The sequence below is a fragment of the Aedes aegypti genome, chromosome 1 (assembly GCF_002204515.2).
Source record: "Aedes aegypti strain LVP_AGWG chromosome 1, AaegL5.0 Primary Assembly, whole genome shotgun sequence".
NCBI lineage: Eukaryota > Metazoa > Arthropoda > Insecta > Diptera > Culicidae > Aedes > Aedes aegypti.
In genome coordinates this window covers 63,154,292-63,171,843 of record NC_035107.1, presented here as the reverse complement: position 1 = coordinate 63,171,843, position 17,552 = coordinate 63,154,292, and the positions used below count along the sequence as shown (strand labels likewise).

The window sequence follows — 17,552 nt, the reverse complement described above, 5'->3', positions numbered from 1 at the left end:
TTACTGAACAAACTTTCCCAAGGAACCCATATGTTTTCAAGCCTCTAACTATTGAAAAACAACGAAAAACTGGCGGCACACTAGTTCACCCCACGGTCCCCTACAATTTATATCTCTCCGAAGGTTTTGAGAACCCCTTTTTCTCCTATGAATTTATCTCCACGTTGTGGTGAATATTGATCAGCTGTTCCTCCGCCGTCTCCACTTTGTTGCCTGGTGACGGAGAATTTGCTATCTCTGTTGCTCTCTCATCATATTCAATTGACGGTCCTGCTCTTTGACATTTCGTGCAGGAATTGTTTTCATTTTTATATAGAGTTGATCTTCACTGCAGGACTCGTTGACATTATTTGTATTTTGCTACTAAAAGAAAACAAAAAATAGCTACTAAAAAAAATCCTTCAACTTTTTTCCAAACGTCCACGCCGTCCCTGCCCACCCCAACATTTCGGTGGTGCCCAGCAGGGATGCGTTATTCCGTCCATCTTGGTCCATCCCCGCGCTCTTACATGCATTCCTTCTTCGTCGTCGCCGTTCAATTCTTCAAGCTCACATCTCCTCCTTTCAGCGCTAGACCGAGTCGCTGTTAAAACCTTGCCCGCACGTAAACTGCGCTGGAATCGTGGGAACCGTAGCCGAGGCGTTTCGCGTGCTTGTACACCTCGTTGGAGGCGGCCGTGATGAGCAGGGGGTGCTCCAGACCTTCGGCCATGTTCAGCGCCAGGTTGAGGTCCTTCTGCATGTGCTTCAGTTCCTGCTGGGGCGGGAATTCGCCCTTGATGATTGCATTTCCCTTTTGCATGACCAGCTCTGACGACATGCTTGTCAGTTCCAGCACTTCCAGGACATCCTTCTGTTGAAGACCCGCTCGATCGGCCAGCGCCAGCCCCTCGGCACTACCGGCCAGCATCACGCCGGAGATCATCTGCAGGACCAGATTCATCTTGGTTGCATTGCCCACGTCGCCCATGTAGAACGAGTTGCGCGAGATGGCCTCGAAGCAGGTCTAGCATTCCTCGAACAGCAACCGTTCTCCGGCGGCCAGAATTATTAACGTTCCTTCCTCCGCTTGGTTCTTGGATCCCTGAATTTGTGCTTCTAGATATCGTCCTCCTTTGGCGATAATTTGCTCTGCAATGTCATGTGACGTTTCGGGACCGATGCCGGTCATCTCAACGTAGCCTTTGCCGACCAGATTGGCCGACATGACGCCACAATTTCCGAATACCAACTCTTTGGCAACCTGGGGATCGGCAACGCACGAGAACGTCACATCGGTCATTTCGATCACGTCCGACGGGGTGTCGGCGACTTCGGCGCCCGCTTCCTGGAACTTCCGGTTCCAAACCACAATCGAGTGGCCGGAATTGAGTAGATTCTTGACCTTGCCGCAGCCCATGATGCCTAGTCCGAGGAACCCGAACTTCAGATTCGAGGCCTGAATGTTGCGCGACTGGAGCGCGTTCGACACGCTGCACAGTGGCCGCAGCCAATACAAATGCTGGCCAAAAGTACAATTTTCACTAAAAATGTTCAAAAATGCTAATTATTTAACAAAACATGATTTTTAGAGGTTATTTGATAGAAATCGTCGTTGAAACAAGAAATCTATTTTTCCGGTACATTTGACAGAATTAGTTCAAAATAGCACATTTTTTTAATTCAATCAATTAAATCCGTATCCAGATCAAAATCGAATGAAACGTCATTATTCCGATGCCAATTTAAAGTTCAATATCGTGGGCAAGCTCGAGGTGGTTTTTGAATCTATTCGGGAGCTTAAAATGGTAGAAAAATGCGATATTTATAACTAGTATGATGGTCTTATAGACTGATTCGCAGTGTAACTAAAAATATTTTTTTCTTATCTTGGCACAAAAAAACGCAAGTGAAGCCATAGTACATCGAATACTATGGAATATTTGCCACACATTGAGGGGTAAATGATCATTTTAGAGCGTTTCCCAGATATCTTGCACTACCTTTGAAAAAATGTCTTATATTTGAAGGAGCTCTACATACACTTCTTGACATTCTCAAATGGTAAAAATGTCAAATATGGTTCAAAATATCTTCAAAACATAGCCCAAGGTATATTCTTTCGAATTCAATACTGAAGAAATCAAGAAATAATATTCGAGAAGGAATTTTCAAACTTCATTCTTTTGACTTTTGGCCAGCTTTGGGCCACTGTGCACTGGTCATATCGATTTCCGGCGTGGCTGGGCGGGCTACCGTTGGTCGGTTCAACAGATGTGATACAAGTACATTGCGACGCACCGGGGAGAAAGTGTCGAGATCAAGTGAGGACACATCGCCGGGGGTATCGTCGAGGATTTTCCGTTTGAGCTTGGGCGATGAAGTGTCGTTCAGGGCCGTTGCAGCTTTCGCTTTGTTGCCTATCGCGCGGGCTTTGGTTGTGGAAACAGCTTTCTTTTTGGCGGCGGATTTCTTGGCCGTTACGGGTTTCGTTTCGACCGATTCCAGCGCTGCCGGGGTGAACGTGTTGTTGACGGTCGTTTCCTCGCCGCTTTCGGTGCCACCTTCGCGCAGTTTGTTGAACTCGACGTCCGGATCGGGGCGGTTGTCTTACTCCGAGGCGAACAGATGCTGGAAGTTTTCCGGCGAGGCGATGAACTCTTCGATTTGCTGGACGGCCTCCTTGAAGCCGGCCGACTTGTACGACGAGAGCAGCTTCTCTTTGAACTCCTGGTATGGCTTGATTTGTGTTTCCTCGATCCATGCATAGTTGTTGGAACCAAAGGAGAAAATGCATCGATCGGGAATGTTTTTCTTGACGGTAAGACGGCGGAGCTCTGCCGGGGGCTCCGAGATACGACCTGGCCAGGGCGAGAAGCCTTTGATTTGATGATCATTGATGATTATGTCTACAAACATGCAATGCAGGGGTGTTATTGGACATTGTGGAAAAATCTCCACTTTGTATACCCATAGGGTTGAAACAACTGTGCCGCACGACGATTTTCAGCTCAAAATGTGGTGAATTCTCAAGTTTTTAAAAAATTGTAAGAAAATCAGGACTGCATATAAATAAAATCTAAAAGCGTCAATAATCATTAAAAATTACCGTCTTTCGAAGAAAAATATAAAAATTGGGGGTAAGTTCTGACGGAAATGGTCTATTCGACTTGGTATTCAGCGTTGAGTGGATCGCTGAATACGAGGATTGAATAAGCTTTTATTCATATTAGTGTTCAGTTATCACCGTATTCAGCCATTAACATCTGTAACCAGCCAATGTTCAGCAAATACTCTTGCTGTTCAGCTTTCATTGTTACTTGGGTAGTTACTCATGCTGATTTTGATTCTGATCATGTCTCTGTTACATTTCATATATCCCATGAAGCGATTCTCAATCCTATCAGCTCCACTTTCAATTATTTTTGAGCCGACTGGAACATAAATGAAACGTATATTGACTGTAATCTTGATGTAAACATTTCGTTACAAACTAAACTTGATATTGACAATGCTCTTGAAACTTTAACAAATTCCATTGTTGACTAGGCGGCGCTAGTGAGCAAAGAATTTTTGTTTTGCGCATAGCTCAGTTGCCCGACCACTTAGAAAGATAGCGTCTTCGGCAAAGTTGCTCAGTATCACAAGGTCTAACATTATTTGAGCCGAAAGTTTCGAAATTTTGCCACTAGGCGGCGCTAGTGAGCAAGGAATTTTTATTTCGTGGATAGCTCAGTAGTCTGACCACTTAGAAAGTTGGCGTCTTTGGCAAAGTTGCTCTGTATCACAAGGGCTAACATTATTTGAGCCGAAAGTTTCGGAATTTTGCCACTAGGCGGCGCTATGAGCAAGGAATTTTTATTTGTGGATAGCTCAGTAGTCTGACCACTTAGAAAGTTGGCGTCTTTGGCAAAGTTGCTCTGTATCACAAGGTCTAACATTATTTGAGCCGAAAGTTTCGAATTTTGCGACTAGGCGGCGCTAGTGAGCAAGAATTTTTGTTTTGCGCATAGTCAGTTGCCCGACCACTTAGAAAGATGGCGGGGAGCATTGCAATTTAAAAATGTGAAGTAAAATTTGGATCCATGATTAATCCGCCTTAAAAACGTGAGGAGAAGGCAATTTCAACGCACTCGCGATCCTGCTATGAAAATTATATGGCAGGATTTGCAGAAAGAAATCAAAAAACGTTTTGCTCAATTAAGAAACAAAAAAATTTAAAATAAGATTTCTCAATTTGACCCTGGCTCTAAGCCCTTTTGGAAATTATCGAAAATTTTGAAAAAAAAAACCTCTAAAGCCAATACCGGCATTGTTAGAGGAAAACAAATTTTTACTAACTAATTGTGAAAAAGCTCAAAAACTTGCTATGCAGTTTGAAAGTGCGCACAATTTTAATTTAGGACTTACTAGTCCAACTAGTCTAAACTAGTGGGTGGTAAATGACTGGACAATGCGTACCATTGGTACTTCGCGTACCTGCAGGTATAAAATACACCCCATTTGTGTTCCTTAGGGATGGTACACAAATTATGTCACGCTAAATTTCATTTTTTTCTACCCCCTCCCCCTCCTTGTCACACTTTTTGTATGAGCACTCCGAAAATTTTGTAAGGGTTGTCACGCTTGGCTCGACCCCCCCCCCCTTGGACCGTGACGTAATTTGTGCATGACCCCTTAGCCTCTTGTCCAGTAACTCCTATCCCTACCTCCCCGTGGTGCCGCCTGGGATACGAGTAACCGTAGGGAAGATCGGGTAACCAACCCTGGTGGAACCTTGTCGTATGCTGACAGGGAAGGGGGGCTCCTCTCTTCTGAGGGTATAGCTTATCAGAGCGTCTGTTCTCCATGATAAAGGCGGTTCAAAACAGCGTCTGTTCAATATGTTAGGAGCGACTGATCATCGTCCTAGTGCCAGCGTGGGACTCTAAACATTGCTGTGCACGATGATCCTCCGGCGGAACAGGGGGTTGGTGCAGGCCTTACAAGCAAGCCGTAAAAATCATCGTACTGTGTAAATTCGGACTGGAACAATCGGCATAGACCCAGGCATCGAAAACGGACTAATGATTGGAAACTCGGATCATGGAACTGTAAGTCTCTCAATTTCTTGGGAAGTACCCGCATTCTTTCCGAATTATTGAGGGTCCGCAAGTTCGACATCGTAGCGCTGCAGGAGGTTTGATGGAAAGGGTCGACGGTACATACGTATAGGGATGGTTATACCATCTACCAGAGCTGCGGCAACAGACATAAGCTGGGCACAGCTTTTATCGTGATGGGCGAAATGCAGAGGCGCGTGATTGGGTGGTGGCCAATCGACAACAGCATGTGCAAGTTGAGGATCAAAGGCCGTTTCTTCAATATCAGCATAATCAACGTGCACAGCCCTCACCTAGCAAGTGACGATGACGATAAGGACGCTTTCTACGCGCAGCTGGAACGTGAATACGACGGCTGCCCAAGCCATGATGTCAAAATCGTTATCGGAGATCTCAACGCTCAGGTTGGCCAGGAGGAGGAATTTAGACCGATTATAGGGAAGTTCAGCGCTCACCAGCTTACGAACGAAAACGGCCTTAGACTGATTGATTTCGCCGCCTCCAAAAACATGGCCATACGTAGTACCTACTTCCAGCACAGCCTCCCGTATCGGTACACCTGGAGATCACCCCAACAGACTGAATCACAAATCGACCACGTTTTGATTGATGGAAGGCACTTCTCGGACATTATCGACGTCAGAACCTATCGCGGCGCAAACATCGATTCGGACCACTACCTTGTGACGGTTAAAGTGCGCCAACGACTCTCCGTTGTGAACAACATTCGGTACCGACGCCCGCCCCGGTACAAACTGGAGCGACTCAAGCAACCCGAAGTCGCAACTGAATACGCGCAAAGCCTTGAGGCAGCGTTGCCGGAAGAGGGAGAGCTCACCGAAGCCCCTCTTGAGGACTGCTGGAGTAGTCTCAAAGCAGCCATAAACAACGCAGCGGAAGGTGCCATTGGGTTCGTGGAAGCAAATCGACGGAACGGTTGGTTCGACGAGGAGTGTCAGACGGTTTTGGACGAGAAGAATGCAGCGCGGGCGATGATGCTGCAGCAAGGCACCCGTCAAAACGTGGAACGATACAAACAGAAGCGAAGACAGCAAACCCATCTATTCCGGGATAAAAAGCGCCGCCTGGAAGAGTTGGAGTGCGAAGAGATGGAGCAGTTGTATCGTTCTCAAGAAACACGTAAGTTCTACAAGAAACTAAATGCATCCCGCAAAGGCTTTGTGCCGCGAGCCGAGATGTGCCGGGATAAGGATGGTGGTATCTTGACGGACGAACGTGAGGTGATTGAAAGGTGGAAGCAGCACTACGATGAACACCTAAACGGCGCAGAGGATGAAGATCAAGACAGCAGGAGGAATGGCTTCATCAGTACGGCGGATGAGGGAGACGTGCCAACTCCCACAATAGGTGAAGTTAAGGATGCTATCAAACAGCTCAAGAACAACAAAGCAGCTGGAAAGGATGGTATTGGAGCGGAACTTATTAAAATGGGCCCGAACAGGTTGGCCACTTGTCTACACCGATTGATAGCCAGGATCTGGGATACAGAACAGCTACCGGAGGAGTGGAAGGAGGGAATAATATACCCAATATACAAAAAGGGTGACAAGTTAGAATGTGAGAACTATCGAGCGATCACCATTCTTAACGCAGCCTATAAAGTGCTTTCCCAGATCATCTTCCGCCGTCTATCGCCACTGGCAAGCAGATTTGTTGGAAGTTATCAAGCCGGATTTGTGGACGGGCGATCGACGAAGACCAAATCTTTATGTTGCGGCAGATCCTCCAAAAGTGTCGCGAATATCAAGTCCCTACGCACCACATATTCATCGATTTCAAAGCGGCCTATGATACCATCGACCACGAAGAGCTATGGAAGATTATGGACGAGAACGGTTTTCCCGGGAAACTGACTAGACTGATCAAAGCAACGATGGATAGTGTATAGTGCTGTGTGAAGATATCGGGTGTTTTATCGGACCCGTTTGAAACATGCAAAGGACTTCGACAAGGCGATGGTCTTTCCTGCCTTCTGTTCAAAATTGCGCTAGAAGGTGTTATGAAACGGGCGGGCCTCAACATGCGGGGCACGATCTTCAATAAATCCAGCCAGTTCATTTGTTTCGCTGACGACGTGGACATTGTCGGAAGAACGTCCCAGGTGATTGCTGAACAGTATACCAGGCTGAAACGTGAAGCAGATCGGGTTGGATTGAAGGTAAATACGTCGAAGACGAAATATCTGCTGGCTGGAGGAACCGAGCGCGATAGAGCTCGCATAGGCAGACGCGTGACGATCGACGGGGATGAGTTCGAGGTGGTGGACGAATTCGTCTACCTCGGATCATTGATAACGTCGGATAACAACTGCAGCAGAGAAATTCGAAGACGTATCATCGCCGGAAGTCGTGCTTACTATGGACTCCACAAGACCTTGCGGTCTGGTAAACTTCACTTCCGTACTAAGTTGTAAGTGTTCGGTTTGTCAGTTGATAGTGTTAAGGGGATTTTGTATTTTGTTTGTACGTTAAATTGACAGGAAGTATTCGTAGTAGTTGTCTAGGTTTTTCCCCAGTAGCACTAGGCATACAACTAGGGCAAATGTATGTCAGTTAACCATAACCATGCAGGCTACCACCCACCGAGCTCCCAAAACCCACCACCAGATGTCTGGTAGCATAACGTTCGGGCGGCCATGAGGGGTGGCGAAATAGGGGCCATCATTGAAAACCCGAATGGAAAAGGGTAATGACCGACGACCTAGGTCAAGAACCTTTATGGTTGAAAATTTAATTACTGGAGTTCACTTGCCCGGATACTGCTGAAGAAGCTAGTCGCAAAACCCAAAGTTGATATTGGAAAAGTAAAGTTAAGAGAGAGCCAACAAAGAGTTGTGTGAGGAAGAAGTGAGTGGAAAGTAGACACCAGGACCCCGCCGTTTTTTTGGTATAGAAACCACCACATTTCTATTACCACCCTACGACGTCCTAGAGCCCAATTCCGGGTACTTTCCGGCCTCAATATTAGCGCCGAAGACCGATCCGTCACCAAATCGGTAGACTAGGACGCGTAGGAGGGTCCCAGCAAGCTGCGGCCGAAGTCCCCAAGCCAACCCGAGAAGAGCGTGGCCAGACGTGGCCGAAGCAGGAGAGCGCCGAAGGCCGATACTAGGTCGTGAAGAAGGAGTTTGGTGGTAGCTGCGAGAAGAAGGGACCCCTAACAGGTCAGATTAGAACTTTAGAAAGTGGGAGGAAAGTGTAGAAAAGAAGTGGATAGAGAGAGGGTTGTAGCCCAATAAAACTGTACCTAGTGAAGGAAAATAAAGTAGGAGTTTTAAATAGTGTAGTGCTGTGGGTTTTCCTAAATTTCTAGTGCGAAGATTCCCTGTCCGCGGTAGACTTAGGTGAACGTGCCGACCCTGAGGCAGTTGAGTCGGGGAGTCTCTAAGACGCTCCCGATTGGCTGACCGAGACTTACACTTTGGCGCCCAACATAAAATTGACTTACCATCAGTTTGTTGTAGGCTCAGTTTGGAAATTCGCACTTGAGATAGCTGGTTTCTACCGAAGTCTCTGGGAAAACATCCAGGCCTTCATAGGACAGTTGCCATTTTGGGCTTACTCCTTTTATCTGACACAGAGCGGGAAATTATTTCATTTTGCTACCGAGGGGTTCTGATTGTCCATTGATCAGTAACAAAGAACGATTGTTTCAAAAGTGAATCGGAGTGCTTTTGAATTGAAAGGAGCGAAGTGTGGAATCGTGTGGTGTGATTCGGAAGGAGTAATTGAAAACACGAGAAAGAATCGTAATTTATTTGCGGATTCATGAATTAGGATTTTCAAATTTAGGATTTCAAATTTAGAATTTTCAATTTTTTTTTCAGCGTGCAAAACCGCGTCTTACAAATCTAGGTAGTTCTTTTTAAATTTTTAATTTTCTAATTTTGCTGTAATTATACGCAAACGTGAGCGATGGAGTTGGCACGATTACAGTCGCTGTATTACTCGTTGAATGCTGCCCATCTGGCGGATGACGAACTTGACCATGAACTACAGATCCGTGATGTGAACATGATTGGTGAAAACCGAAGTAAGCAGGAGAGATCTTTACGTAGTTTGTTGAAGGCTGAAAAAGAAGGAAAAGCGATTAGTTTCAAACCATATTGGGTTACAGTAGTAGACGAACTGAAATGGTGTGGCGAAAAGCTTTTAGGAGTGAAGAAAACGTTAGAGGAAAGGAAATCGCGAAAAGCACCTGATCAAATTTTCAAAACTAAGCTTCTTCATATTTTCTTTAGAATGGAACGACTGAAGTCCCATACCAAAGAAGAAGAAGACTTAAATAGCATCGCAATCATTGCAGGAGTTTGTACCGCGTTGTTAAACACATTTTTCTCAATCACTTTTCCCCTGTTAGAAGTGAGAGAAGCGGAAACGGCGATATTGAATGAAACCATTCGACAGATGCGTGAGGAAGCACTAGAGAATAGAGCACACTCTGATAGAGTTGTAGGAGCTAGTGGAATCGATCACGGTAATGTAGTAGGAATCGGTGTGAGTGAGTCAGGAGTCGATGATCATAGGAGAGAAACGGGTGAAAACGAAAATGATGAGCATGATGATAACCGAGAGCAAATTAGAGAAAATGAGGATGATGATGGTGATGATGACGCGGAGAATGTAGTAGGAAAGCTTTCGGATGAGAATGAACGTTTGAAGGTAGCCGTTAATCAGTTACTTCAACGAATACAGGCACTCGAATCTGCGAATGCGACAAAGCAGAGAGAGATTGAGCGAATTAAGCAGAGTACGCCGGTAGACGATAGATCGCGACAGAATATAGATGAGCAAGAGCAGGGTCAAGGTCAACAAAATTTTTATGAATGGATGAAAGCGAGATGTGGTTCGTTAGAGAGTATGGCGGACGTAAATAAGATTATTTCATCGTCGCGTACTGAAAAGCCAAACGTTAGACAGAGAAATGAGGTCGATTTGCCGAAAGGTAATCGATTACCGGTACACAAATGGTCGGTGAGGTACGACGGAACTGACAATGGTAGGAGACTGAATGAATTTCTTAAGGAAGTAGAGTTCAATGCAAGATCGGAGGGTTTCACAGAGGCTGAATTGTTCGTATCTGCGCACCATCTCTTTACGCGAAAGGCAAGATCGTGTTTTATGGAAGTCAATGGGAACAATGAGTTAGGTACTTGGAAAAATCTAGTCAGGGAGTTGAAAAATGAATTCTTACCTGCAGATATTGACTACCAGTATGAACGGTTGGCTAATTCGCGAAGGCAGGGTCCAAGAGAAAAATTTCAAGATTTCTACTTGGACATGGTGAGAATTTTCCGGAGCATGTCCAGGCAATGGGATGACGCCAGAAAATTTGACGTACTGTTCCGAAACACCAGGGCAGATTGTAGGACGGCAATGTTGGCTGCTAATGTGACATCCATTCCTAAAATGAGGGAATTTGGTAAACGATTTGATTCCATAAACTGGCAAATGTATGCTAAGAGGGAAAACAGATTTAGTAGACCAAATTCTCAAATAGAGGAAATTAATCAGCAAAGACAGAACTGGAGAGGTACGGAATCCAACGTCAGAAATCAGTCCGATTATAAAGGGGGTTACCAGGGACGGAATTTTAATCCGAACTATAATCCCCCTAATAAACAATTTCCTCAGGGAAAGCCCGGAATTCAGGGAAGAAATTCAGAACAAAAATTCCCACAAAAACCTAAACCAAGACCAGAGAGCAATCAACAACAAAATCGTCAGTCCGACCCAAAACCTTCTACGTCAGGTACAAGCGCACTTCAGAGGATTGTGAATGCCTACATTCCAATCAAACGTGGTGTGTGCTTTAATTGCCATGATGAAGGCCACAATTCAAAAAATTGTGAGCAAGAAAAACACGTCTTTTGTGAGAACTGTGGTTTTCCAGGCTTTCAAACAAATAATTGCCCTTTCTGCCAATCAAAAAACGCCAAAAAGACTGCTCAATGAGGCAGAGCAGTCCTATTGATTCCATAAGTCCCCAGATTCACGTAGAGGATCCAGAAGCTATTCTTCATCAGTTGGGGTATTCGAAAGTGGTTGAACAACCCAAAAAGAGAGACGAGATCGCAACTTTGCTCGTCAAACTTAGTGGAGATGCAAGGCCATTTACGAAGATCGAGTTGATGGGGATTGAGCTGATTGGTCTTCTGGACAGTGGAGCTGCACGGACGGTTTTAGGAATCGGAGCGAGAAAAATCATTCAAAAACTTAATCTGTGTGTCAGACCAGCTGTAGTTAATTTGACAACTGCTGCTGGAGAAGATTTAGAGGTCCTTGGATGTGCGGATATTCCGATCACATTCAATGGGAACACAAAAATTTTACCCGTGCTAATCGCTCCGAAACTTAACCGGAGATGTGTGCAAGGGTATGATTTCTGGCTAAAATTTGGAATTACGCCAGCCATACGGAGTCAACCTATCGAGCTATTAGATGATGGTGTTAGTGAGGAGCTAGAAAAAGAAGAAGAGTTAACGGATGAGCAGAAAGATAAATTAAAGAATGTGAAAAAGCTATTTCTAGTCGCAGAGCCAGGAAAGCTAGGAATGACTGATTTAATCGTCCATAAAATCGAGATGAAAGAGGAGTACAAAGATGCCGACCCGGTTAGGAAGAATCCTTATCCGTGGAGTCCGGAAATTCAACGGAAAATACATGGAGCGGTGGACAATATGTTTCAAGAAGGTGTAATTGAACAGTCTGATTCGGACTGGGCGTTACCGGTAGTACCAGTTGCAAAACGGGATAGTCAGGAAGTTAGGCTGTGCTTAGACGCCAGAAAACTGAATGAAAGAACTAAGAGGGATGCATATCCGTTACCGCACCAAAACCGAATCTTGAGTCATTTGGGACAGGTAAAATACCTAACGACAATTGACCTATCACAGGCTTTTCTCCAGATTCCATTGAGCCCTGTGTCGCGAAGATACACTGCCTTTTCTATACCAGCTAGAGGGCTGTTCCAATTTACACGACTTCCGTTTGGATTAGTGAACAGTCCTGCTACGCTGAGCAAGCTAATGGACCGTGTTTTAGGCCATGGCGCTTTAGAACCGTCAATTTTCGTTTATTTAGACGATATTGTTATCGCCAGCCAAACTTTTGACGAGCATCTTCAAAAGCTTGAAGATCTTGCAAGGCGTTTACGTCAAGCAAATTTAAGCATTAATTTAAGCAAATCCAAGTTCTGTTGCCAAGAATTGCCGTATCTTGGATATATTTTATCGCAAGATGGATTACGACCTAATCCAGATCGTGTCAAAGCGATCTTAGGCTATCAGGTTCCGAAATCGGTGAGACAATTAAGGCGTTTCCTCGGTATGATAAATTACTACCGAAGGTTTATCGCGAACTATAGTGAGATTACAGCACCTCTCACTGACTTATTGAAAAATAAGCCAAAGAGGGTGCCATGGAACTCAGCAGCAGACACGGCATTTGAGGTCATCAAGGAAAAGCTTATTGCAGCTCCGGTGATGGCCAACCCAAACTTTTTGCTTCCATTCACGGTCCAAACAGACGCAAGCGATAACGCAATTGCAGGTCTATTGACGCAGGTGCAAAATGGAGAAGAGAAAGTTATCGCCTACCATTCGGAGAAACTGAAAGGTGCAGAACTACACTACCACGCGGCAGAGAAAGAAGGACTTGCTGCGCTTCGTTGCATCGAAAAGTTCAGGGGCTATATTGAAGGAACAAAGCTCACCTTGGTGACTGACTCATCAGCCTTAACTTTTATAATGCGAGCAAAGTGGCGATCCTCTTCTCGACTCAGTCGCTGGAGTATAGAGCTGCAACAATACGATATGGAAATTCGACATCGTAAGGGCAAGGAAAACATTGTTCCCGATGCACTCTCCCGTTCCATCGAGGCTCTCGATGAAGAACCTGAGGACGGGTGGTACAAGAAGTTGTACGCAGCTGTAGAGGATGACCCTGAGAAGTACTTGGACTTCAAAAACAAGGACGGTATTCTTTATAAGTTCGTCGCTGCCAAATCTGATATGTTAGACTATCAGTTCGAGTGGAAACAGTGTGTTCCTAACTCGAACCGTAGTCAAATACTGAAGCAGGAACACGACGAAAACCTCCACATTGGATTCGCCAAATGTGTTGAGAAAATTAAACAACGCTTTTATTGGCCTCGCATGAGCGCCGATATAAAAAAGTACATCGGGTCATGTGAGTCCTGTAAAGAGAACAAACACTCTACCGTGTCAACCGCACCTGAAATGGGAAAGCAGAGAGTCGCAAATCGCCCATTCCAAATTATTTACATGGATTATATTCAATCTCTTCCCAGAAGCAAGCAGGGCAACGCTCACTTATTAGTGGTCATGGACCTGTTCTCTAAGTATTGCCTGCTTGCTCCTGTAAAGAAGATATCGACTGTATCCTTATGCAAAATTTTGGAAGAGCAGTGGTTCAGGCGTCTCTTCGTACCACAAATTGTTATCTCCGACAATGCGACCACTTTTATGTCGAGAGATTTTCAAAATCTGCTCGAAAAGTACGAAGTACAACATTGGGCAAATGCGCGTCACAGAAGCCAAGCCAATCCAACTGAACGTCTCAATCGAACCATTAACTCAATGATTCGATCGTACGTGAAACAGGATCAGAAGCTTTGGGACTCGAAAATATCGGAGATTGAATTCGTGCTTAACAACACGATTCATTCAACGACCAAATTCAGCCCACACTGCGTGATTTATGGTCACGAGATCATTTGCAAAGGTCCAGAGCACAAGCAGGACTGCAGTGATCAACTGAGTGACGAAAAACGTGTGGAGAGATTGAAAGGAGTTAACAAGAAGGTCGGAGAGCTAGTGAGAGAACATCTCAAAAAAGTTCACGAAGACACGAAAAAGCGGTACGATCTTCGCCATAAAAGGTACTCACCTACGTTTGATGTGGGTCAACGCGTTTATAAACGAAGCTTCCGTCAGTCGTCCGCTGGGGATCATTTTAACGCGAAACTGGGTCCGCAGTACATGCCTTGTATCATCGTCAGAAAGGTCGGTACTAGCTCTTACGAGGTGTCCGACTAACAGGGAAAGTCACTCGGCATATTTTCTGCTGCTGACTTAAAAGCATGAGGTACCTAAAAACATAATTTTCATCAGAGCTAGCATAAACATTTTAACGTCTTATTAGTCGGTGTTAGATAGTGAGTTAGGTAGTATTTTTGTTCAAAGTTCGTCTCAAAGTACTTATCGTCTCCTACTAAGTCATACCGATGAATTTTCCCGGGAAACCATTGCGTGGGTGTATTGAATGAGTTCGTCCAGCAAATCTGTAGATTTTGTATATAGATACGGCCGTATAGTCAAGAAATTTGCATGTTTACCTAGAATTTTAAAAGTAGTCTTGTTATCAATTGGTCAAGTTTTATTTTGTTTCTTTTAATTCGTTATTTGTATGAGTAATCATGAGTCGGAGTCGAAAAAGCATAAATGCATCGTATGTGTTTTATGTATGTCTCACTTGTCTTGTACGCAAGGTTGCAAACAAGTTTTTTTTAACTTCGTCATAGTCAAGTAGGGAACAAGTCGTTGATGTGTAGGAGTAATTGGATGTCGTGTGTAGTCATTAAGGTCAAGTTCAAGGTCATTATCGTATCGTATAGAAATTGTAAAATATTAACTTGAAGAAACACTGTAATCACCTTTTATCCAACCCACAATACCGTTAATGCTTACGAAGATGACTGCATTTCCAGTCATCGGTAACCTTACTTACCCCCTGAGAACCAATAAGCTTCTAGCAAGGATTTATATTTAAAGAACTCAAACGAAACCAAAATCTATCAATGATCAATTAGGCCTATAAAATCCGCGGATTAAAACCATGATATAATTAGGGTTTCGTATTGCGATCTTATTAAAAATTCCTTACTAAAACCTTATTGTCACAAAATCCACATGTGATCACCAGCCCATCAGTATCACTTTTGACAGACATTTGACAGTTTTTTTTTTCTCGATCTTTACCGAATCCACACACATTGATAAAGCGCTGATAACCGTTATCGTTAATGAAGTAATAGAATATGACTCCGACAAATCGTGTGAAATGTTTCATGCACCATTTGCATGACTTTATTATTGTATATATATGCTCCATTTTTTTTTATTCAATTTTATTTTGTATTTTTAATTTGTTTTGCATGTTTTAAATTAAATATAATAAATTTATTAAATGTCTTTTTAAACAATCGGTGGAATCAAATGCTTATTGTTTCGAGGTTACTAGGAGTACAATCCTGAGTATTTGATCGCTGGAGACTGGAGTCAGTAGACATTGATGGTCAGTACTGACTTAATGTCACCAAATAGTGAGGAGTTGATTTAGTTCGACAATGAATACCTATGACCCCGATACTCGATTACAATAATAGCCAATTTCACATCTTTTTACTGTTACGTGGGTCTGTCTTAATCTAGTACGTTACAGGTGAAATGTTTCGCGAACTACCGTCAGTGAATGTGATTTTGTCCGGGTGTGTTAATTGAAATGTGAAGTGCAGGTTCAGAGTTAAGTGTAACCGGTGTATACTAGTGTGAATTGTAGACAAAAAATATTTACGTTGTAAATATTTTTTACCCAAGCTGGGGGAGAGTGTAAGTGTTCGGTTTGTCAGTTGATAGTGTTAAGGGGATTTTGTATTTTGTTTGTACGTTAAATTGACAGGAAGTATTCGTAGTAGTTGTCTAGATTTTTCCCCAGTAGCACTAGGCATACAACTAGGGCAAATGTATGTCAGTTAACCATAACCATGCAGGCTACCACCCACCGAGCTCCCAAAACCCACCACCAGATGTCTGGTAGCATAACGTTCGGGCGGCCATGAGGGGTGGCGAAATAGGGGCCATCATTGAAAACCCGAATGGAAAAGGGTAATGACCGACGACCTAGGTCAAGAACCTTTATGGTTGAAAATTTAATTACTGGAGTTCACTTGCCCGGATACTGCTGAAGAAGCTAGTCGCAAAACCCAAAGTTGATATTGGAAAAGTAAAGTTAAGAGAGAGCCAACAAAGAGTTGTGTGAGGAAGAAGTGAGTGGAAAGTAGACACCAGGACCCCGCCGTTTTTTTGGTATAGAAACCACCACATTTCTATTACCACCCTACGACGTCCTAGAGCCCAATTCCGGGTACTTTCCGGCCTCAATATTAGCGCCGAAGACCGATCCGTCACCAAATCGGTAGACTAGGACGCGTAGGAGGGTCCCAGCAAGCTGCGGCCGAAGTCCCCAAGCCAACCCGAGAAGAGCGTGGCCAGACGTGGCCGAAGCAGGAGAGCGCCGAAGGCCGATACTAGGTCGTGAAGAAGGAGTTTGGTGGTAGCTGCGAGAAGAAGGGACCCCTAACAGGTCAGATTAGAACTTTAGAAAGTGGGAGGAAAGTGTAGAAAAGAAGTGGATAGAGAGAGGGTTGTAGCCCAATAAAACTGTACCTAGTGAAGGAAAATAAAGTAGGAGTTTTAAATAGTGTAGTGCTGTGGGTTTGCCTAAATTTCTAGTGCGAAGATTCCCTGTCCGCGGTAGACTTAGGTGAACGTGCCGACCCTGAGGCAGTTGAGTCGGGGAGTCTCTAAGACGCTCCCGATTGGCTGACCGAGACTTACAAAGTGTACCATGTACAAGACGCTAATAAGACCGGTAGTCCTCTACGGGCATGAGACGTGGACAATGCTTGAAGAGGACCTGCAAGCGCTAGGAGATTTTGAACGACGTGTGCTTCGGACGATCTTCGGCGGAGTATGTGAGAACGGCGTATGGAGGAGAAGAATTAACCACGAATTTGCGCAACTCTACGGTGAACCCAGTATCACGAAAGTCGCCAAAGCTGGAAGGGTACGATGGGCGGGACACGTTGTGAGAATGCCGGACAACAATTCCGCAAAAATGGTGTTCAACTCAAATCCGGCCGGTACAAGACGAAGGGGAGCGCAACGAGCTAGGTGGTTTGACCAAGTGGAGTAGGATCTTGGAAGTGTGGGGCGATCGAGGAATTGGAGGTTAGCAGCCATGGACCGAGTTAGTTGGCGTAACATTGTGACACAGGTCATGTCTTGAAGGACGTAGAGCCAGCAAAAGTAAAAGTAAGTAGTCCAATTGAAAATCAAGTTACTCAGGACTTCGAAAATATTCTAAATCAAGAGAACGTTTTCGAAAATGCTTGGGAGACTGATTTGGAAGAAGTGAGAACTACAGTCGACTCTCCACAACTCGATATTCTATAACTCGATGGATTTTTCGGTCCCTTCAAATTCCCATACATCGTGCTCTCCATAAGTCGATATTTCTATAACTCGATATCTCCATTAGTCGATGTCACGTGAGAGGAAAATTTCCCTCCATAACTCGACATCCATTTCAAAATCCTTCTCATACTGGGAAACTTGGACTTATTCTTGTTTGGAAGTGAATAAATACT

The 17,552-nt window shown here is 44.4% G+C and overlaps 1 protein-coding gene across 1 annotated transcript; it reads right to left on the bottom strand.

Moving 5' to 3' along the window:
* Positions 1-399: 399 nt before the first annotated feature.
* Positions 400-2,898, bottom strand: LOC5570838 (putative oxidoreductase GLYR1 homolog). The gene is given in 2 exon segments (XM_021838533.1): positions 400-1,472; positions 2,189-2,898. Coding segments are annotated over 2 exon segments (1,596 nt in total). The 3' UTR covers positions 400-586.
* Positions 2,899-17,552: the final 14,654 nt, after the last annotated feature.